Genomic DNA, 21,308 nt, shown 5'->3' with positions numbered 1-21,308 from the left:
ATAAGTGATATAATGCTTGTATGAAATGACAGACATAGCTTTGTAGTACAGAGAATTAAGCATAGTTTTCTAAACACCTGACATAATTCCTCCACTGCATTAGTAAAGCCTCAGGTGCAACACAGGGCGCTACAAGGTCAAAACAATTTAGACCAGGCCCAGACAACAAGAAAAAAGCAAGTATATAAAACAATGTTGCAAGGGGAAAAGCAATGAAGAAGTCCCTGATCTCTGTGATTGATCAATGCATAAGATAGCATCAACAACAAAAAAAGTTTTGATTATTTCCTGTTTCAATGGCTTTTTATTTCATATGGAAAAAGACCACACTTGTACAGGACTACTGAGTTGCCCACAATGATTTGCTGAAATAGCTATTACAGTTTATAGAATGGTTATAAGCTGCCTTGATGTACTACAGTTTTAAACAGTATTTGCCACCACATCTTAATTATCTCATGGAAAAATCTTGACCTTTCCTTGTAGTATGGACATTATTTTTGCAATCCCAGTCATGAGTTATAAGGAAGAAACCCTACTTCTCCAGCTGAAGAGGAGAGTTGTGGTACTCGAAGTATGGCTGAGTGGGAAGGCGATACTAAATTGTATTCTTTGTTACCATTAAAAAACCATTATTGCAGCTGCGTATTGCAATAGTTTCTGCTTCTTTGTTCCTCTCTAGCAAAATTGCTGTTGCTTAACAAGAGTATCAGAAATCTGTGACAGAGATCTCTCTTATAGATTTCCATATTTTTTCTTCAAACCTATTTAGCATGTAGTATTAAATTGCACAGATACAAGGTCAGTTTTCTGGTTTTCCAGATCAAAAGTATAAGTAGACTTAGAAACCAAAATAATCAGGGAAGTTTTCTGAGTTTTAATGAATACCTATGACAAAATTCAAGTTATTGTTTTATCTCCTAAAACAAATCTGTTGTGTTAGCAAAACACAGATTTCAGTGATTATTACAAAAGATAATTATTGATTCAAAATGGAATTGCATTTCTGATTTCAGGCAGCATAAATTTCTTCAGAAATTGTAGTGTTGTTAAAAGTGAAATAGAAGTCATTGGTCACAGAGATATCCAACAGCTACTGATGTTTTCAGCATGTTTTCTGAGTTATGCTTCTAGAGCAAGTCTGAAGTTCATATTACCAAAGCATGTTCTATAAAGAAACACTTAGGCAAGGTTCCTCAAATTATGAGTCTCAAGAGAAAATGTGTCTGAAATAATCTAACTTTCTTTATTCACTTAACATGCAGCAATGGCTGTGCTGGGGATGACAACAGCAGTCCTGGTGCTGTACCAAGGCTACTCGACTGCAGTACCTGTCACACTTGTGATATATGAATTTGATGTTGATTTCACAACAGTTTTGTATGAAAGCACAGAAGGAACTCTTAATTACCTATTCCACTTAAGTTTTGTTTAAAAAGCAGTACTTGATGTTAAACATTAGCACAGAAGGCAATAGAATATGGTTATTAGGAGCCATAGACATTTGAGGAATTTATCAGGGCTATTTTTTATCCCACTACATTTCATTCAGCTACAAACAGCTCTTGCTTCTTTATGATTTACACCACAGGAGACAATGTCACAAGTTTTCAGTAACAAAAAAGAATAGCATGAATTATACTATCTGCCTGCCACTACAGCATAATTTCTCTATTTGTCTTGATGATTTCTTTAAGAATTTCAGAGTTTCCTGTTAGAAAGGTGCCCAGGTATGTCCATCTGACTGGATAAAGTCTGACCCATTTCCAGCAGACTTGTTTTCTCTGATCAGACAAAGTTTCTTCCTCACTGGTCAAGCTATTTGCTTCATTGGATTAGAAATTTTTAACTCAGAACCAATAAAAACAACTTTTGTCTTTCACTTTCTGAAACATTCAGGACTGGAGAAACAGTGACAGATCCTTTCAGAATATTCAGGTAGTGAATTAGCATTTCAGGATCTTCAATATCAGATCATGTAACAAATTTCTAACATGGATTAGATGAATAAGGGAGCTCATATCACAGAAGATGAATGCCAAATGAAAAATATGTGCCCACTAAAATTCTTCTGGGTACTCATCCAGTTGTCTTGGGATCCCTTTTCAGAAAGTCAGGGCTAAAGCTTAGCTAAGTAAGTTTTGGCTTACCAATGTATAAAAAGAACTTAGAGATCTTATTGCGATCTGCTAAGAGAATCTTCATTCCCAATTTTGGTGGTACATCAACACCTCCATGGAAGAATTCATGCTGGATTTGAGACCCCTTAACAGCTGCCTTATTGGCCAGTGACATCAGAACCAGACGGTTTCTATTAGACAATATTAATTTATTAATACAGAGCTTTGTCTGTATCTAAAAGCTGAAGGGCTACAGGGTCATGTCCTCAAATGACCTGCCAGTTGAAGAAACGATCAGCAGCTGAGAGGTTTACTACACCACGCTCACTGGAATAGCTGTAATAGTAAATCGAACAGAGAGGGACATTGCACAAACGACATAGCTTCTGACTATAGTCCACCTAATCAAGGTAAGCAATCCTGGCAAAATAGTATTTTCATTGATACAACTGAATCTCTGCTAATGAACTTTGACAATATTTCTTTTTCATTTAACGGTCCAGGCTGAGGTAAGACATCCTGAAAAGGACATAGGAAAGAATGGATGCATTTCCTCACCAGGGAACAACCATCCTGGTTAATCTAGGTCCAACAAAAATAGATACTGTTTACTACAGGGAAATCAGTCTACTAAAAAGGCACATAAAATTGTCTAAATTCTTTGGAAATAGAGAAATACTTTAATGAATGTCACTCTCCATACCTAAAGTTTTGACAGGATCAGAAAAGTCAGAATCTGTAAACTGTCCTTTAACATTAGTTGCTCTGAACTTAAACCTGTAAAATAAAACAAAGAAAAGTAATTAACATAAAGTTTATGTGTATTTCCTTAAAAATATTTAATTTAGAAACTAAAAACTATTGAAGTTTTAGTATAATATAACCTGGTATCCTTATCCACCTGCAAAAGTGACATTATGACAGACATCTAGGACTCAGTGTCAATATGTTAAATGTATAATGAAACTATATGAAGCAGGCTATATATCTTGAATTTGGGCTTATTTAATTTAGGAACTCAGTAAACACTAAAAAATAAAAAATAATTGTCTCCCATACTTCCACTTCAGACAAAAACTTGAAATTAACACACACAGTGATACTTCAAGCTCCAGCTTTTCATTATTGAACTACTTGTTTTGTTTATTTATTTATGTATTTATACTTGCTTGTGTAAATGTATATTTCACTTAAATGTTTCTCTTGGATGAACATACAGGCAAACGTACTTACAGGTACTGTTTACTTGGTTTCAGTGGGCCGTTACATATTTTATCTTGACTGCCTGGTATCATACATGTAGTATCAGTGCCGATGACATATATCTCTTCTTTGCCACTCAGATCTTCTTTTCCTTCTATACATGGTGGGTTTGGAAAGCCTTCATTTGTAAAATACAGTCTTGGTCTGTTGAAGTAGGCATCATACCACTTAGTAACATTCCCATCATGCTGAGCTATTGTCAAGAAAAGAAATAATCAGAAATAATTTACATTCTAATCATATTGTAAATAAGTTAAATAAAAGATTATTTTTTAAGGACTTAGCATGCTATTAGTGCCATTTATACAACTAAGGCTGTAGCTCTCTTTTTACTTGAGCCCAAATGTCCTAAAGACCCCACACCACCTGTATTTTGCTAACTAAGAGTAAGTCAACTGAATCACAGCTAGAAAACTTCAGGGTCAGTTTCCCACATAAGCTGTGCCTGTAGAAGACATCACTTGTGCAAGCCATTTACTTTGAAACTGGGAATGTCTAGCAAAGACAGTAAAAAGTGTTTACTCTAAATACAGTTTCATAAATGAAATGACTAGTTTTCCGTAAGTGGTCAGTACTGAGCAACTCTGACAGGAGAAAAATCTTCAAAATATCTCTTAACATGGTATTTGCATATTGTTCAGTTCAAGAGAAACTTCACAGAAATAACTATGAAGTAAATGTCTCTAGGATTAGTGCTGAAATACATCATTCAGAAAAAGGTGAGAGACTCTACCACTTAATGTGAATACTTTACCTCCACACTTTTAAAGATAACAAACCAAGCGAAGTAAATACCTGGAATTTCTCCTTCTTAGGTAAAGTAAGCCTGACCATATGATGTCCACTCATGAAACTCCCACGCACATTGGTAGGCAATTACTCAAAAGAGTATCATGAGACTGGTCACATGTGTAAGTGTTCATCAGTCCATACAAGGCAATACACATTCTAACCCACAGTCTACAGAAGGGATTTATGTAAATCCCTCTGCCCCCGTTATGAAATGGAAATATCAACTGCACATGACTGCATTCTTTTACAGGCAACACTAATAGCAATAGAAAAAAAAACTTGCAAAAAAAGTTTTATATTTATTCATCCTTCACAAAAGCCAAATGTGTTTATTTCTTCAAGAAGATGAAGAAAATATAAAGAAAATATAATGATAACAGTAGGGCTTCATTGGCAAGTGTTCTCAAAACCCAGCCTACAGGTATTGTGGAAGACTCTTTGCTGTTAGTACTGCTGTCACAGCTAAAGTAATTTTGTCAGCTGTTTTCTAACATGAAGTTTCTGACAACCAAAAAAAAAAAAAGCTGAAAATAAATTTATAAAAAACAGAAAACAATTTTCAAGAGAATATATAAAATTCTACCTCCAGCTTCTGCAACAAGAACCTGTATCTTCTTGATAGGTCCATGATCATCACTGTAATAGCATATTGGCATTCTGATCGTAATCGTTGTGGCTGTGACAAGTAAGGCCCCATTGGTATCATAAACAGGTGCTGGTTTCTTTTTAGGCCGTGGCGGTTCTGTTTTTAAACAAAGATATACCACAGAGTTTTGTTTTCCACTGCAAGTACTTTGTTCAGGCACATAGCTGTGTTATGGAAAACAAATCATCGCCATATTTTCAGGGACAATTTAATGTCCTAATTCATGCTCTAAGCCTCTAAAAACTGTATTCTCTTGAATGCCTCTGCATATCAGTTTTCCATTAAAAAAATAAAAATATTGTCTTAGATTTTCAGAGGAATTTCAGTCAACAACTGTATTTATTTCCACAAATATGATACCATATACCTAGCTATACCTGCATTATGTTCTTCTAAGCTGTTTGCTGATGGTAACTAAAATACTGATGTCAATATGCTTGCTTCGCTGTGCTGCACATGGTTTAGCAAATGATTAGTGACACACAGCAAAACTGAGCACTGCAATTCCAGGCTATCAGTTACGTGTTCCTGTTCCTACTTCCCCTAAAAATACACAAAGGCACACAACTATGTAGTCACAGGTAGAAAAACAACTTCTTCAGCATTTAAAAAGATGTCAGAAAAAGGGCACTTTTTGAGATATACCTTTGATATCCATGGTTACTTTCAATTGAATTTTTGGTCCTGCGCCAGCACCATTAATTGCATATACCTTAAAAAAACAAACACTTGTTAATGAGTATTTGTACTAGCTTCAAATCAGCCAAATCTAGATATATCTGAAGCAACAATGAATGCTGAAACACTCCTTTCATGTCATTCACACTTTGCTAGAACTTACCTCATATTTCTTTACAATCCTAAGTACAGTAATCCTTTATCACTTGTAATGTAGCTCTTACAAAAAGGAGAAAAACAAACCTACTTGAACAGTTATGTTGCCACCTCTCATGTATGATTCTCTGATTATATGAAAGGACTCTTTCACATAGAGAGGGACTCTGTCAAGGAGTGTAGTGACAGGAAAAAGGGTAACAGCTTTAAGCTGAAAGCGGGTAGGCTTAGATTAGATATTAGGAAGAAATTCTTTACTCAAAGGTTGGCGAGGCACTGGAACAGGTTTCCCAGAGAAACTGTGGATGCCCCATTCCTGGAAGTGTTCAAGGCCAGGTTGGATGGGGCTTTGAGCAACCTGGTCTGATGGGAGGTGTCCCTGCCCATGGCAGAAGGTTTGAAAGTAGATGACCTTTAAGGTCCTTTGCAACCCAAACCATTCTGTGATTCTATGACTACAAGCATATTCTTCTAGTAAGCTCCCCTTGCAGAACTGGACCTTTCATCTGAACCAAATTTGCAATGCAAGTGCTGGAATTCAGAGAGAAATTTAGTCTTGTGCCTGTGACAATGTGTCACAGGCTGCTTCAGTGGGACATGAACCTGTGCACAGCTACCGCTAGTGATGTTTTGGGCTACCATTCACTCCTCCCTCCTCACTGTTCCTCTCTTTCTTCAGACTTCACATTCTTCACAACCCAGTTAACATTCTCTGTATGACAGTTTTGATTTGGCTTAGTTCTGTGTTCCCTATCCAGGCTAATCGCTCAATCACACCAAAGAAAAAGTATTAATTCTTACGCTGACATTATAGGTATGTCCTCCTTTCAGTCCTTCTATCATCGCAGTGACTGACTGATCTGTTTTATCAATGACACTAAGGTTGTGGATCCAGATAGCAGCAGGGTCATCTTCATTGTACACCATAGCTTGATACACCTGAATATTCCCATTTGGTTCAGACGGCGGCACAAATGTCACTTGGAACTTTGTTACCTCATTAGGTATCTTCTGAAATGTTACGTTGTTAGGCGGGTCTTCAGGCACTGAAACAGACATTTAGTGATCCACTTAAATCAGTTCACTACTATGACTATTAGAGTAAAACCTGAAAAATTACAAATTATACTTTCACATATCTATATTTCATTTGTATTTTCTGCTTTTACCAAAAAAATCTTAATTTTTATTACTTATGTAAATATTTACAAAGACAAATAAAAGTTAAATTTGTAGTGAAATATTATTCTTGATGATAGCATTTAATGCAATAGATATTAAAAATAATTGTTAGATAACCCTCATTAGTTTCTACTCAGAAAAGTTTCTTCTGATTTTCTACTCAGAAAGCCTGAAGGCACCATTGTACCTTGAAATATATCCTGAGGTAAACAGATCTTCTCATGGGCTGACAAGCAAGAAGCAAGTGTTAGTCTTGAGTATCCTTTCTTGAAAGCCTTCTGTCAACAGTGAGCTCCTTCCCAACATATAAACAAGCCACCATGCTTATCACAGCTAACTCTAAGAAAAAAGTTTTCCACTAGCTGATGCCCAGACATATGCAGGGAATTACAACAGGTCAAACAAGTGTTTCAGCTTCTGTCCAGAAATGTATCAGAAGGCAATAACCACACAAACACAACATGCACTTTCGCCAAAGACAGTTATTTGTCAAACTTTATTCCAGTAGTTTATTGTCAAGACAGAAGAGGTATAAATCATTTTCCCAATGTCCCTGTCTGAAAGAAAAAGGCTGTAACATTCTTTCCAGGCAGCTGAATATTTACTGCTCTACCTGAGCAGACAAATATGTAGCATGACCTCTAAACAGTGAAATCAAGTAACTGAAAGTAAAAACATTCCCTCAGCCAAAGATTTAGATGCAGTTGTCAATCTTCCTTTTTTTTTTCTTTTTTTCTTTTTTTTTTTTTTAACCCCAGCCAATGAATGATAACTCAGGTTTCTCTAGAGGAGTAAAGTCTATGTAAATTAGTCCTGTCTTCCTCAGATACTCAGCTGTGTGCTAGACTGTGCAAACCAGATGAGATGAGATGAGATGAGATGGAAAAAACAACTGTTCTTCACTACGGTTACCCAACCTTCTAATGTATCACACTTTCACATGAAAGAAAAGGCTACCAAAAAAAGTGGCTCACAAACCAAAAAAGATAGCTCACAAGACAGACACAGCTACCAACAAATTTAATCTTCATTCATTTTTCCACAATAAAAATCCCTGGGGATATAAGCAGGTCATGAAAACTTTAGAATTTGACATATTAAAGGCATTATATATATACTTACATATACACACACACACATCATATCACTAGGGACATTAGACTTTCATACATGAAAGGAAAGATAAATGATAAATGCAATCACTATGTAGTATATGCTAATCTGAAATTAATCTGGATATATAGCTAAACCGGTTGACCTGGAGCTAACCTTACTATAGATAAAGAAAGTGTACTTTAGACTGAGTTGATAATTAGTTTGAATGAAACAAAACTTCAATATTTTTTCAGAAAAAATATATGTTTTTTTTTTTTTAAATATCCTTAGTGAACAACTCAAAACTTGCAAAAGTAGCAGATGGAGCACAACCAGGAACTACGCATGTTAAGATAGAACTGTATCTTTCCCATGTACATGTTTATATATTGCTAAGCAAATGTTGTCTACTTTACTGTAAAGCCTCTTGGTGTCATGAGTCCTCTTATAGTTCATCATATTCAGAGCTCAATTTTATTTCTCTGAAAAACTTAGCATCAGCAGGTTTTTCACCTTAATATCTGCCTCCTTCTGCTGATTGTTTTGAAAATGTGGTAGAGCTGACTTTAGCACAACACTTCTGGGCTACCAACCTCCTTCCACTACGAATATACAAATTATGTCCTAAGATCAGTACAGGTGCCATTTATAAGCAGTGTGATCTAATTCACTTAAAGGTAAATCTTATTATCTATTATCACCATCACTTTCTTGCTGATTGGCACCTTCTAAACATTAAAGAAAAAAATATTGTCAGAACAAATCTGCATTAAAAGCGCACCGTGTCTTCAAAACTGTCATTTATCAGATGAAAGAAAAGCAGCAAACTTTGATCCAGATGAAGTGGAGAAAAATACAAACCTGCTTCAAAAGTGGAGACAATTACTGAAGAACTAGCCTTGCCTTCAATGGCTGCAGCATTAACGTCACCCGTAAAGGCAATGATTACTACAGAATACCTTGTAAATGCCTTCAAATCAGAAATTTCTAGGATTTTACCCTCATCATTTTTCTTCAGGAACTGGGCTTTATAATTGTCATTATCTACCTGCAAAATAAAAAAAATAAAAAATAAAAGATTTACAAGATTTCAAACAGCCAACAGCAGGGCACTACTGTTTGAAAACCATATTTAACTTGTATCTCCCTCCTTTCCTAACTGCTGCACAGCTAGAAAGCTGCACAAGGGGGTATACACCCACCCCACTCATGTTGCTTCTTAAACACTTTGTGTAATATAGGAAGTGGGCTGTTTGTTTGGGTTGGGTTGGAAGGAACTTGGTGCCCTCTTCCACTGAGCAAACATAGACCGATTGGCAGACAGTGGGTCAAGGGAGCAGTACTAATCTGAAGTGGGAAACAAACTAGGCAGAGATCCAGAAGATGATCAGCTATATAGTTTTAAATGGTTTGGAATACAAAAATGAAAAGAAAATTGGGTAGCAATTTACAATGTTGATAGCACCACAGAGAAAGCAATTCTTCCTGGGATTCATTAATAACAACACTACAGCTAAGACTGTAGAACGGAGTAATTCTGTCACTAGAAGAGCTGGAAAGTTTAAATAATTGGGGATTAATCTAGAAAGGGAAAGATGGCAGAAGACAGTAATAACTTCAAAATATAAGAAGGATGTTACAGAACTGAGGATAATCCATTGGTTTTGGTGTTTGAGAAAATACAGATAGAAATGATATTTGCACTAAAAAAGATAACAATTAAATATTACAAAAATTGCAACAATATACCTAACCATATAACTAAGGCTGTGACTGTAATGTTAGTTAAAAACTGGAATAATCTATGGAATGTTGCTGAGCAGCTTTCCACACTGGACATTTTTAAGAACAAGATAATGAATCGCCTGTCAGGAAGATTCCAGGTATGCTTGTTTCTGCATTATAGCAAGAATATGGACAAGATTATTTATTGAGATCCCTACTTCTAAAGTAATCTGTAGTTCTGTAGAAAAATATACAATGTTGAGCTTTATATCCAATCTAATCTTAGCTTAAAAAAGGAGAAAGATAAAATATGGGGGCCTTTCTAGCATATAATCAAGCATCATTTTCAAAAATCTTTTTTTATGTCTATTCCCACTACTTCAGTTAATGATGTTTTCATTATTGTTTCTTCAGTATGTTATTTGAAAAGAGGATTAGGAAGCTGTACAGTAGTTTTCCCACTGGATGCAATCTGTATTAAACACAGCTGCTAAAACATTAGAATAGTTCAATCATACCTTTTATTTGACAGATAAGCATCTATCCCCACTGAGAATTAACCTGAACTAAACTTTCTGATTGACTAAACAGACATTCATTTCCTGGGATGGCCATCAAGGGCTTTTCCTATCTGACTATCAAAAATCTGGCATATAAATATTTATACCAGACCTAAAATACAATCACAACAATGCATCATTATATTTATAGTCTTTCTAAAGTTGTATGGTTTGGTTCCATTTGCCTTATAAAATCCAAATACATTATTAAAAAATACTAATTAAGGCCTTTTAAGAATAAATATGTCAGAGTAGAAATCTGAAACTATTCTGTTCTGTGAGCCAATTTTTGTAAATCCTTAAAAACGCTCAGTTGAGAACTAAAATGAACAAATTTGTACATGCAGAATTTTGTGGAATTTGGAGTCTTCACAAAAAATTCCCATTGGGAAAATAAAACATACGTTCAAATTTTCATTGCAAACATATTGTGACAGGTATATTGGCCTTTAGGAAGTAGTAGATTTGTCTATTAAGAGAATTATCTACAGAACTGACACCTGTAGCTACTGATCATTAGAAAGATAATATCAGGTAACAAGGAATCCCTAAAGATAAAATGGCATACTTGAAATATATTTGGGCAAAAAAATACAACTTTAAAAAAAAAAAACAACAAGGTCCAACAAATTGACCATATCAAAATGGGTTTTTAAGTTTATTCTAAATGCTGGCAGGAAAAATTCCACAGTTCATCTTAATAAGGAATTTTACCGTAACTTCCATTGCTCAGGTATTCACAACATTTTCATAGTGCACAATCTGATGACGCCCGTTTATAATTTAGGAATTATCAGACAAAAGAGGAATAGTTTATTTAATCAATAAAATGATTAAATATTGCACACAAACCATCAATCTTTAATATTTTAATTTGAAAGTTTTATTAAAAGCTTGAAAAGTAGTTTTACTGTTGATGTATTATCATGAAATTTAGACAAAAGGGACAGGAAATTTTCACAAGAAAGAAGTCTTCTCTAACTTTAGTAAAGGTGGAATACAGATTGTTATCTAATTTCTCGTGTCCTGCCTAATGGGCCAAGGAACAATTCCTTCCATTACTTAAGTGCTGTACATATTCTAGAATCAATTTTAAGAAAGAGAAAACAGCAGTACACATTACTCTCCATTGTAACTATACTGAGGAGTTTAAAAAAAAATTGCTTTTTTTTACTAATCTCCTTAGAAATTTTAATTGCACAAAAATCTCATCATTAATACTTTAGCATATCTGTAATCCTTATGATTCATTTAGAAACACTTAAAATGTATAGACAATAATATTATTTTTTTTCTCAGAGAAGACAAAACTTTCTATATATGGTCTTTAAATTGTTTGAAGCATTCTTTATTTTTCCCCCATTATCTAATAGATTGATGCAGAATTTTTGAAGCTGCAAACAGCAAGTTTTCCTTACTAAAGTCTAGTAAACTCCTTCCCTTTTACACAGATAGCCCTGTATAATTTCTGAACTATCAGGGAATCTCTATTGTACTTAAAACTTCTCATGTGCTCAAACTGAAAGTTCCATATCTTGCTGCAGGGCATGAAATGACTTGTGGTTTATTAATGGTTGTTTTAAGGGCAGTACAGGAAGAAAAGAAAAAGGCCAATAGAGATTTTCTCTTATGTCAGGCTTTTTCTGCTTATAAAGATCAAGAAGAAAGAAGTGTTATTGCTGTGCTACCAAAATACAGTTAATTTGATGGACAGAGCACCAAGTGGAAAGTGAAAAATCTGGTTTGACTTTAAAATTGGTCCTCTGATGCACTGTGTAACTTCGTACAAGTCACTTCTGATTGCTACGCTCTCCACTCATCTGTAAAATTATGACAATGACCTTTTTCTTTGGATCAAAAATAAGTCATTATCATTTTTACTGGTAAACAATATCATTATTGTTGGAACAAGGTACACCTCTGCAAAGCTCAGCTATTGTTTTGCTGCATACAATTATAGCTAAACCTTTTATTGTGCAAGATCTATTAGCACACATTCTTTCATATCAATTAATTAATCTATCTCCCATTAAGAAATCTGTAAATGTATAATGAATTCTTTGGTGGAGTTTACGTGAAAATGGATGCGTCAGTCATATCATTTTTCACTCCAGTTTATGTCTATCCTATAACTTCCATTAAAAAAAAAAATCTGTTGTGAGTTTTTATATCACTAAGCATCTGTATTATTATCAAAAATAGAACAGAGTTGTCTTACTGAGGTAATGTCTATGAGATAGCATGTTGGTCCAGTAATGACGACAGGTTCACTCCAGCTGATATTAATACTGTGAGGCGATGTAGCTAACACTGTCACATTTTCTGGAGGACCATCTGGAGCTACAGAAAAAAAATACTTATGTGAATCACAGCCAGAGAAGTTCACAACAAATAAACCAGCAATTTTAGCAGCCAGTAGAGATTATTTTTCTATTTGAAAATAAAACTCTGTCACAAATTTACTATTGTAGACTGCTTAAATAATTATAACATTTTTTGTTCTCATTTATAAAGTATACACTGGGATTTAGAAACACAGCTTTTGTTAAACGTATCACAGCATTTATAGTGTCTTAAATGCCTACAACATCATTGTAACTGGAAACAACAGTTTTTTTTGTTGTTGTTGTCTTTTTTTTTTTATTACAGGTTGATTACATGCATTTTGCATGACACAAGCAAAATATATATATAGCTATTTACATGAATAGGCATGTATAATATACAGGAGAAAGTTTATGTCAGACTAATCATGCAAAGAACAAGAAATTATCAAAATACAAGGTCTTCTGTGAGCTGGAAAAGATTTCCAACAATGTTGGACAGTATTGGTACAAAAAATATATACAGAAAAAAAAATCTAGGTTTCATTTTCACTTACTCTTAGCATGTTGAGAAATTCTGGAAAATACATACCAAAAACTAACAGGAATTGTAAGAAGGGAAGAATGATCATGATAAAAAATAGTGTTTCCTAAAATTTCCTTTTGTCATGGTGGTATGTGAATTCACCTAGTTATTTCTTCCTCATAAATGAGAAATTAATTAACTTCTTGAATTCATATAACAATACAGCAAGTCTCAGAGTAAGTGGCATTACTTTTTCTTAATGCCTGTGGTGAATTTGGGGATGCTAAAATTTGGAATAAAATGGACAACAGATTTGTATATAATGCCATAAATTTGCTCCATGGTGCCTTCCTCTTTTGTCTACTACAAAAAAGACAACTGTGACATATACCAGTGAACAGCGTGTTATAGAAGCCACAACAAATTTGTGCGCAATTCCTTGGCTTCATGGTGCTTTTTTTTTTTTTTTTTATCTACCACAAAAAATTACAGCAATGATTAACACATATCAGCAAACAGTCTGTCAGAGAGTTTTATGAGGAAAATTTTAGTGTATACAAAGTTACTTAGCTTGTTAGGTAGAAAATATTAGGAAAATGAAAAATAGCACAGAAGAAGGTATGTAACTACTGAAATTAGTTGTGAAGCCTCACGAGGAGAGATTTTGCACTGTGAAGGTGCACATTTTGCACCATGTTTGCAGAATAAAACAGGAAAAACTAGGAGCTGAGAAGGTGCTGTGAAGAGTTCAGGATATTGGATATAGGAGGTAGTGTGGTGTGCCAGGATTAGCAGGAATATACTAGACTTTGTAGGGAGGATCAAATTCAGCCATTGGAAGCAGTCCTCTAAAATACTGAATAGGGTCAAACAACTGAATGAAGACTGTAACTGAGTGAACTATGTATGAAAGCACATAAGGGGTGGTGAAAACACTGTTCCCCTAAAAAACAGAATTACAGCAAATTAGGCTTATTTTTCAGGTAATACATATGAGACTTGTTCAAACAGTGACTTTTACTGTGAATAGCGCTGTCAGTAACTGTGGTAGTGCTCGTATCTTCATCTCCAACTGAACTTTCTGAAAAACAGTATAAAACTGTATATAGTTTCTCAAGCCTTCGTTCGTTTCCAAACCTACCAGGTTTCCATAGATAAACTTCCATTACTCTTTTATAGCATGAATGGAGCATTTAATCTTTCTTTTTTTTTTTTTCTTTTTTTTTCCCCAAAGCCAATTTACACTTATTCATTAGACGATGATGGCATGAAATGACTTTAAGCATAACCTAATCTGCAAATTATCCAATTTGAAGTTATTTTATTTCCATACGCATGTTCTATTTGACACATTTTGAGATACTTTCAAGAAAATTCTAATTGAGCATACTGTACTTAAGACACTGATCTAAAATACATGTAAGCATTAATACCTGGTTTATTTTCATCATGAAAAGTACAATATCAGACATCAACTGAATGATACTAAAATTAAATATTTTCTGAAATAAGCTGCATACTTAGGCAACTAGCGAATGAAATGTGTCTGAAATGCCTCATGTTTTACAAAAAGCATCTTTCTAAAAAATGTTTTGCTTCAGTAGGTAGCTGCCATATTCTGATTTAAGTTTGTTTGTGAAATGAATCCAGTCAATACAAGTCCATGGTATCACTATACCCTTTCTCTTATAAATCACAGCAATTTACTCAGTAGAAATGACCTAGACTTATTCTCTCATTCCGCCATAATCCAATCACTTCCTCTCATAAGCACTTTTCTCCTGGTTTGCACAATAATGCATTTTCTGTAACTAATAACCATCATTTCCTGATTATCATGCTTCTATCCTTGCAGAGGAATGTGGGTCTTATGGAGGTCAGGGTCATCTTTCCCATCCATCTGTGTCCTGATGCTAAGGCAGCAGTTAAGTGTGTTAGCTTAAACATAAGTCTGGATAGCCCATCATTTAGGATAATCCTCAAAAATAAGTCTGAATAGTCCAATCTTCTAACGGAAATTCATGCTTGCCAGTTTGGTTAAGACCAGCCCTTTTTCTTTTTCCCACCAAAATTTAAGTGTGAGGCTCACTTATTTCATTTTATAATTACCTAGGTTACTTTTACATAAATTGAAACATTTATATCTTATACTAGACCATACTTAATCTCCAATATTGAGTTCTGAGAGAATGAAAGGAACACAGAAAACCAAGTTCTCCCAGGCAAATTCTATCTGGTATACAGCCAAAGCTTTTCACCACACAGAAATATTTCTTGAAGTGTACCAAGCAACTGGGTATCAGCAGGGATTGGGAAAGAAGGTAGCATAACTCTGCCCCATGCATCTTTGTCCTATCCTTCATGGGACATTCTAACATCTGGGATTTTCCTTTGTATCTTAGTATATCCTGGCATTAGGAGACTTGGAAGTTTACCAAAAAGCATTGCATTGTGTATGAGATCCAAAATAAGTTCAATGATCTCACTGCCCTTCATTTACCAGCTAACATCCATCCTTCAAAGTGACTTTTTCTTAGAAAGTATGAATTCAGCCAATCTTATTCTCCTTATAAATACAAAAATGAAACTCAGTGGAAGAGCAGGTGTGAGGGAACAAAGTTTCCTTAGCTATGGAAAACATTTGTTGCCCTTTCCCTTCCTGTGACACAGCACTATGATCTTCTGTACTGGTAACTATATAAATCTAAGTTATGTTGAAAATATTTCATCTTGCAAAGTAGATTCGGCTCTTAGGTAATCCATCAGATAAGCAATAACAGTGCCATCAAACTAGTTTATGAGACAGTAGGACAGTTCCTGTGAGAATAATCTGCAAGACAGAAGGCTGAATAGTTTATCTGGTTGTGAGAACTGGGCTGTACTGCATAACCTGTAACATTTTCCATGGAGTAACACTATAACTTCTTTCAGTACAGAACACTGCCATTATTTTTTGTTTGAAACATGAAAGTGAGTAGAAGAATCTTAAAAATGATTCCCTTAGCCTTAAGTTTACCTTCATAATGAACAACTGAAATAAAGAATTAAAGATCCTCACCTTTGTCATTGGATATTAAGAATTATTAGCTTTTGCTGCTGTAGCAGAACAGCCCAATACTCAACACTTGAAAATGTGAAGAATATCTTTACAGTTTCTTTTATGTATTTTTTGTTGTTGTTGTTGTCAAGATTTCATCTCTTTATATTCTTGGAACCGAGTCTAACAGTTTTTTGCTTAAATGTTGTAAATTCCTGAATATAACTATAGGCTTGAGAGAAACAAAAAATTTCTGAGTACCCAATTATTTCTGAAGCAAAATCATTTGAGTATTATTTCACAACCAAGGTAACGTGTGGTTTGTTTGTTTGTTTGTTCGTGGTTTTTTTGCTTTTTTCAGAAACAATGTCTTACAGAGGCATTTCTGTAAAATCAGAATGGTTGCTAACTTCTGCCTTCAAAGCTGCAAACACAACTCCCATTGATTTTAGGGGCTAAGTACTCAGGCTATTTTACATAGCATCTAAGCACCCTTAAGCCCTAACAGACCATGTATATTGGCTGGGTACCAGCAGACTAATCCAGAGGATGCTTGGCTCAGTCCACAAGGGAGAGGAGAGGGGGGAGCTACAGAGAGAGAGGAAAGGGAGAGCTACACCTGTTCTGTGGATGCACTCTGCAGGGCTTCCCAGAGCACTGGACAAGTTTTTTTTTTGTTCACTCCCCAAATTTCTCTTCTCTGCTACAGGGAGTAACCTTTGCAAAGGAAAAAGAAGAAATAAAATTTCTTAGTCTATTTAATGATATTTTTACAGATGAGTCTGTGGGGTGCATAAGGTCAGGTAGCTGGAAACCTGCCTTTCACAAAGTCCAACCACTGCTCAGGGAGGGTCTTGGCGCTGTTGAAGCTGCCAGCTGGCTACCCAGCTGTGACATGCCTTGTTCCTCTTTTTTCCTCCTCAGCTGATTGCCATTGCCCCAGGAAAAAGACCAGCACCCAGCCATATCTGGAATACTGCCCATGCTCCCTTGACTCTGGGGCAGTATGTTTTATAGGCAGTTCATCTCTCTATGTGTCACTGATTTAGTTCACAGGTAATGTGTTGCTGCACTCTTCTCCCACTATAGACACAGGCCAGGGGCCACTCACATCTGGGCTGGTGGAACTTAACTTCTAGAAACGTTTTAAAACAGGCTAATAGAGCACACTGGGAACCTAGTGCTGAAAACAACACTGCATCAGCATGGAAATGGTTTGCGCAGTCAAGCGAGGCTTTTCTGCTTTTAACTTCCAACTCCTCAGTGGGACTGATAAGAAACTAATTCTTTCTTAAACCAAACTGACACTGTCTGGACAGGAAATCATAAAGATAATCCTATCTTTATGTGATCACATGTGTTTTGATTATCTGCCTCTCTGTCTGCTTTAAATCCCTACCTTTCCTAAGTTCAGCAATATTTTTTGGAAGAAAAGTATTTGCATGGACGTGGACCTGTTGAAGTGAGTCCACAGGAGGGCCACAAGGATGATCAGGGGGCTGGAGCACCTCTCCTTTGGTGACAGGTGGAGAGAGCTGGGGATGTTCAGCCTGGAGAAGGCTCCAGGGAGACCTTATAGTGGCCTTCCAGTACTTAAAGGGAGCCTACAGGAAAGCTGGGGAGGACTTTTTAAAAGCTCATGTAGTGATAGTACAGGAGCTAATGGCTCTGAACTGAAAAAGCATAGATTTAGATTAGACATTAGGAAGAAATTCTTCTCTCAAAGAGTGGTGAGGCACTGGCACAGGTTGCCCAGAGAAGCTGTGGATGCCCCATCCCTGGAGCTGTTCAAGGCCAGGCTGGATGGGGCTTTCAGCAATCCAGTCTGGTGGGAGGTGTCCCTGACCATGGCGGGAGGATTGAAACCAGATGGTCTTTAAGGTCCCTTCCAACCCAAACCATTCTGTGATTCATTCCAGGACATCTCAGCAGCTGAGATCTATCTATCTAATAGTACAAAATCTCTCAGAACTGCTGGCTCACAAGTCGCACAGCTTCTGTTAGCTATTTTTTGCTCCATCTGGAGTCATATGTTTTTGTTTGTTTGTTTGTTTGTTTTTTACTTTCATTTATAATATTGTATTTATTCACATCTCTCCAAAAAACACTGGACAAAGAGTCAGTGCACATGAGAATGACTCCATAGCTGATTCCAGTACTTTTCAGTCCAAAGGACTGCTTCTGTGCTCTATATGAAAAATGGGTTGTTGTGAAGTTCACTTTCACAGTGTCTAAATCTCTTTGTATGTTTGGGCTTAGAATTTCTCTATTGCAGTTTCTCATCTGCAAATGAAGATGACAATTTTCTTTACCTGGCAGAAAAATTATGAGGTATTTAAGGACAGAGGTATTTAAAGACAATGTTGCTGCACAGACAGTGCACAGATACCATGAGGAACAAATGAAAAAGCTTTCTGCATTCACATCACATGATTGTTAAAACATGAACAGAACAAAGTAAGTTGGTAGACCACTGAATAGTCCTTGGTACACAGCTATTTAATTCCTTGGTCTCTACTAAGATTACTAAATAAAAGAGGAATGGAGTGAAGGAGCTGTGATTTAGTCAGGCCACTCATGGTGGTTCTCTTTTGCTCCACACAGACCAAAGGCCAGATCTCAAATGTGCTCTGACCTAGGCAGGCTGTGGACTGGTAGGAAAGATTATATGTCCCCACGTCAACTGCCTAAATAATTTATGTTTCATGTCCTTTTCTCTCAAATATGTAGTGACAACATATCTGCAACAATTAACTCCTCTTTGGAAACTGAAACCTCAGCTGAGGCATGTCAGCCCCGTAGACATTACATGGCTACTCTGATCTGCAATCTTGTTAGGTAAATAATGGTATTGAAAAGAAATCTTAATTCCTCTGAAAATACTCTTTATGTTCCACTGACAGGAATGTGCAGCAGAACTTCAGAAAAGCGTTACTACATTAGTGAACAGGTTTTTAGTCAAAGAATTCAAAAGAAAAATAAAGACTACTTTTCATTGACACGCCCCACATACGACGACGAATTGAAAACAGCATATCAACCCAAAGTAGACAAAATCCAGATTTACCAACTCTAGAGGCAGACTAGGGCTGAGAAATTAAATTGTTGTTGAGCAAACAGTATATATAGTATAGCAAACAAAAGGTATTAAAATCTGAAGTAGTGTGAAGAGTACATACCTACCAAACGATTTATATCATATTTTGTACTTGAAGAGTTGCAATAAAAGCAATATTATAGGTCTATGAAGAAATAACTTCTACTAAGTGTTCTTGATTATTTAGACGACCACATTGTTATACACATTGTAATAGCAATATGACATATGACAAACATCCTTACTTACAGCCAGGAAGTGTTTGTGTAGAAATCCAAGGTGAAGAACTGCCATAACCAACATTCGTACTGGCAGCAACTGCAAATCTGTACCATCTGTATTTTTTTAGTCCATACACAGTCTCTTCTATCTTGTCATCCACCACATTTTCATATAAATATTGATGCATCTCATATTCAATACATTCCTTAACTTCCCAGTCACTGCAGTGGATGGACTGTAGCTGTGTGGTAATCTTGTAGTTTTGAAAGTAGCCAAAGATAGATTTCGGTGATCTCCAGTTCAAGGTCACACTTGTTGATTGCACATTGGAAAAAACAATATCCATGGGAGCACTAGGAACTGCAAATTAAAACGTGTAAGATATACAACAGGGACAGGGGAAGTTCAGGCTGGATGTTAGGAAAAGTTTCTCCACTAAGAGTATGGTCTGGAACAGGATCCCCAGAGAAATGGCCATGGCACCGAGCTGCTGGAGTTCAAGCAGTGCTTGGACAAGGCTCTCAGACATCGGGGCTGATTTTTGGTGGTCCTGTGTAGAGCCAGGAGTTGGACTCAATGATCCCTGTGGTTTCCTTCCAACTCAGAATATTCTATGATTATATGATATCTTCATTTGAATGAAATTTTTTGCAACTATAACCCTTTTAACCAGTGTTTTTAAAATATTTTAATAAGCACATCTGATGAACCAAATTCAAGTTCCTATAGTTAATAAGGAGCAATTCCATTGGTGTAACCTACACCAAACATATATAGGTGGGAAACATGTATGATAGCTTTTGAAAAAGGCAAATACTTTTGAATGTGGCATACGAGGCAAGCTTTGAGAGGTGTGACATTGCTGTTACTACATTTGGGGTTATGTCTCAACTTGGGAAGGGAGCATCAAGCGAAGTTATTTTTGACCTACCCACAGCATCTCTTACTGCTCTTGCTAACTGAGATTCCTCACCTCTCACTTAGAAATACTCATTTGTAACCCTCTCTCTTTGTAACATATGAAATCCTCAAACAACACCTTCAGGTTTCATTTTGTGTCCTGTTTCACCTTCTGAATGAAAAGTATCAATACATACATAATGTAGCTGTTTCACAAGCTGTTCAGTAAGCTACAAATCAAAAACAAAACAAAACAAAACAAAACAAAAAAACAGGAACAATTAAATAACATGGCAATACAAGGCAAAAAAAAGAAACTTCCCATAAAGTTTGCCTCCGTGTATTTAAATGCATATGTATACATGGGTAAGCACAGATTTATATTCATGTGCATGGAGACAGAAGTAGGGCATAGATACACACACATTCATCCATATCTATATTAAGACAACAGTGTACTCTCAGCTCTTGCAGACTGGATGCAACATATGGTTTTGTGCTATATCAAATAGTCATACAGTAAGCTAATATTATCTCTAAGACCCTCTGTAATATAATACTAATACTCTATGGCAAAAACTGTGCAGAGAAATCAGCTCAGAAATCATTTTGTGCACTTAGCTTTAAAGAGTGCTTTAGCCTTTTTGGGGGAAGAAGTATCGCTGGTAAAAGGAAACACATGATATATCCTCAAACTGAAACTGAAGAAGCCCCAAGGCTTACATAAAGAATAAAAGGATCCCAAGCCAATGTTACTGGGGAAGAAAGAGAAAAGTTTTTTTTTTTTTTTTTTTCAGCCTTATGGTAGTGTCTGAGCTCAGCTTTCATCTGCAACAATTTGTTCATAAAACATCATAATATAACAAGCTGAAGCCTCTTCATTAAATGTGAATATTTAACAAGAAAGAGATGTAGATTCAGAGTTAAACCAAGCTCTAACAATGAAAAAGTTGAGAAATCCAAACCCCGTCAAATGAGCCCAAAG

At 35.9% G+C, this 21,308-nt stretch overlaps 1 protein-coding gene across 1 annotated transcript in view; it reads right to left on the bottom strand.

The window, feature by feature from the left end:
• PTPRQ (protein tyrosine phosphatase receptor type Q) overlaps positions 1-21,308 on the bottom strand; it is a 107,645-nt gene that overhangs the window by 32,077 nt on the left and 54,260 nt on the right. The window contains exons 26-33 of the mRNA XM_035544349.2: positions 19,451-19,783; positions 12,436-12,557; positions 8,794-8,980; positions 6,457-6,701; positions 5,467-5,533; positions 4,759-4,917; positions 3,354-3,576; positions 2,824-2,897 (exon numbers count right to left, since the gene is read on the bottom strand). Of these exons, the coding sequence (XP_035400242.1) occupies positions 2,824-2,897; positions 3,354-3,576; positions 4,759-4,917; positions 5,467-5,533; positions 6,457-6,701; positions 8,794-8,980; positions 12,436-12,557; positions 19,451-19,783 (1,410 nt within the window). The remainder of the gene's footprint in view (positions 1-2,823; positions 2,898-3,353; positions 3,577-4,758; positions 4,918-5,466; positions 5,534-6,456; positions 6,702-8,793; positions 8,981-12,435; positions 12,558-19,450; positions 19,784-21,308) is intronic.

Source organism: Cygnus atratus, chromosome 1, assembly GCF_013377495.2.
Source record: "Cygnus atratus isolate AKBS03 ecotype Queensland, Australia chromosome 1, CAtr_DNAZoo_HiC_assembly, whole genome shotgun sequence".
NCBI classification, from domain to species: Eukaryota; Metazoa; Chordata; class Aves; order Anseriformes; family Anatidae; genus Cygnus; species Cygnus atratus.
The sequence above is the reverse complement of the archived record's forward strand: the minus strand, read 5'-3'. Positions and strand labels throughout refer to the sequence as shown.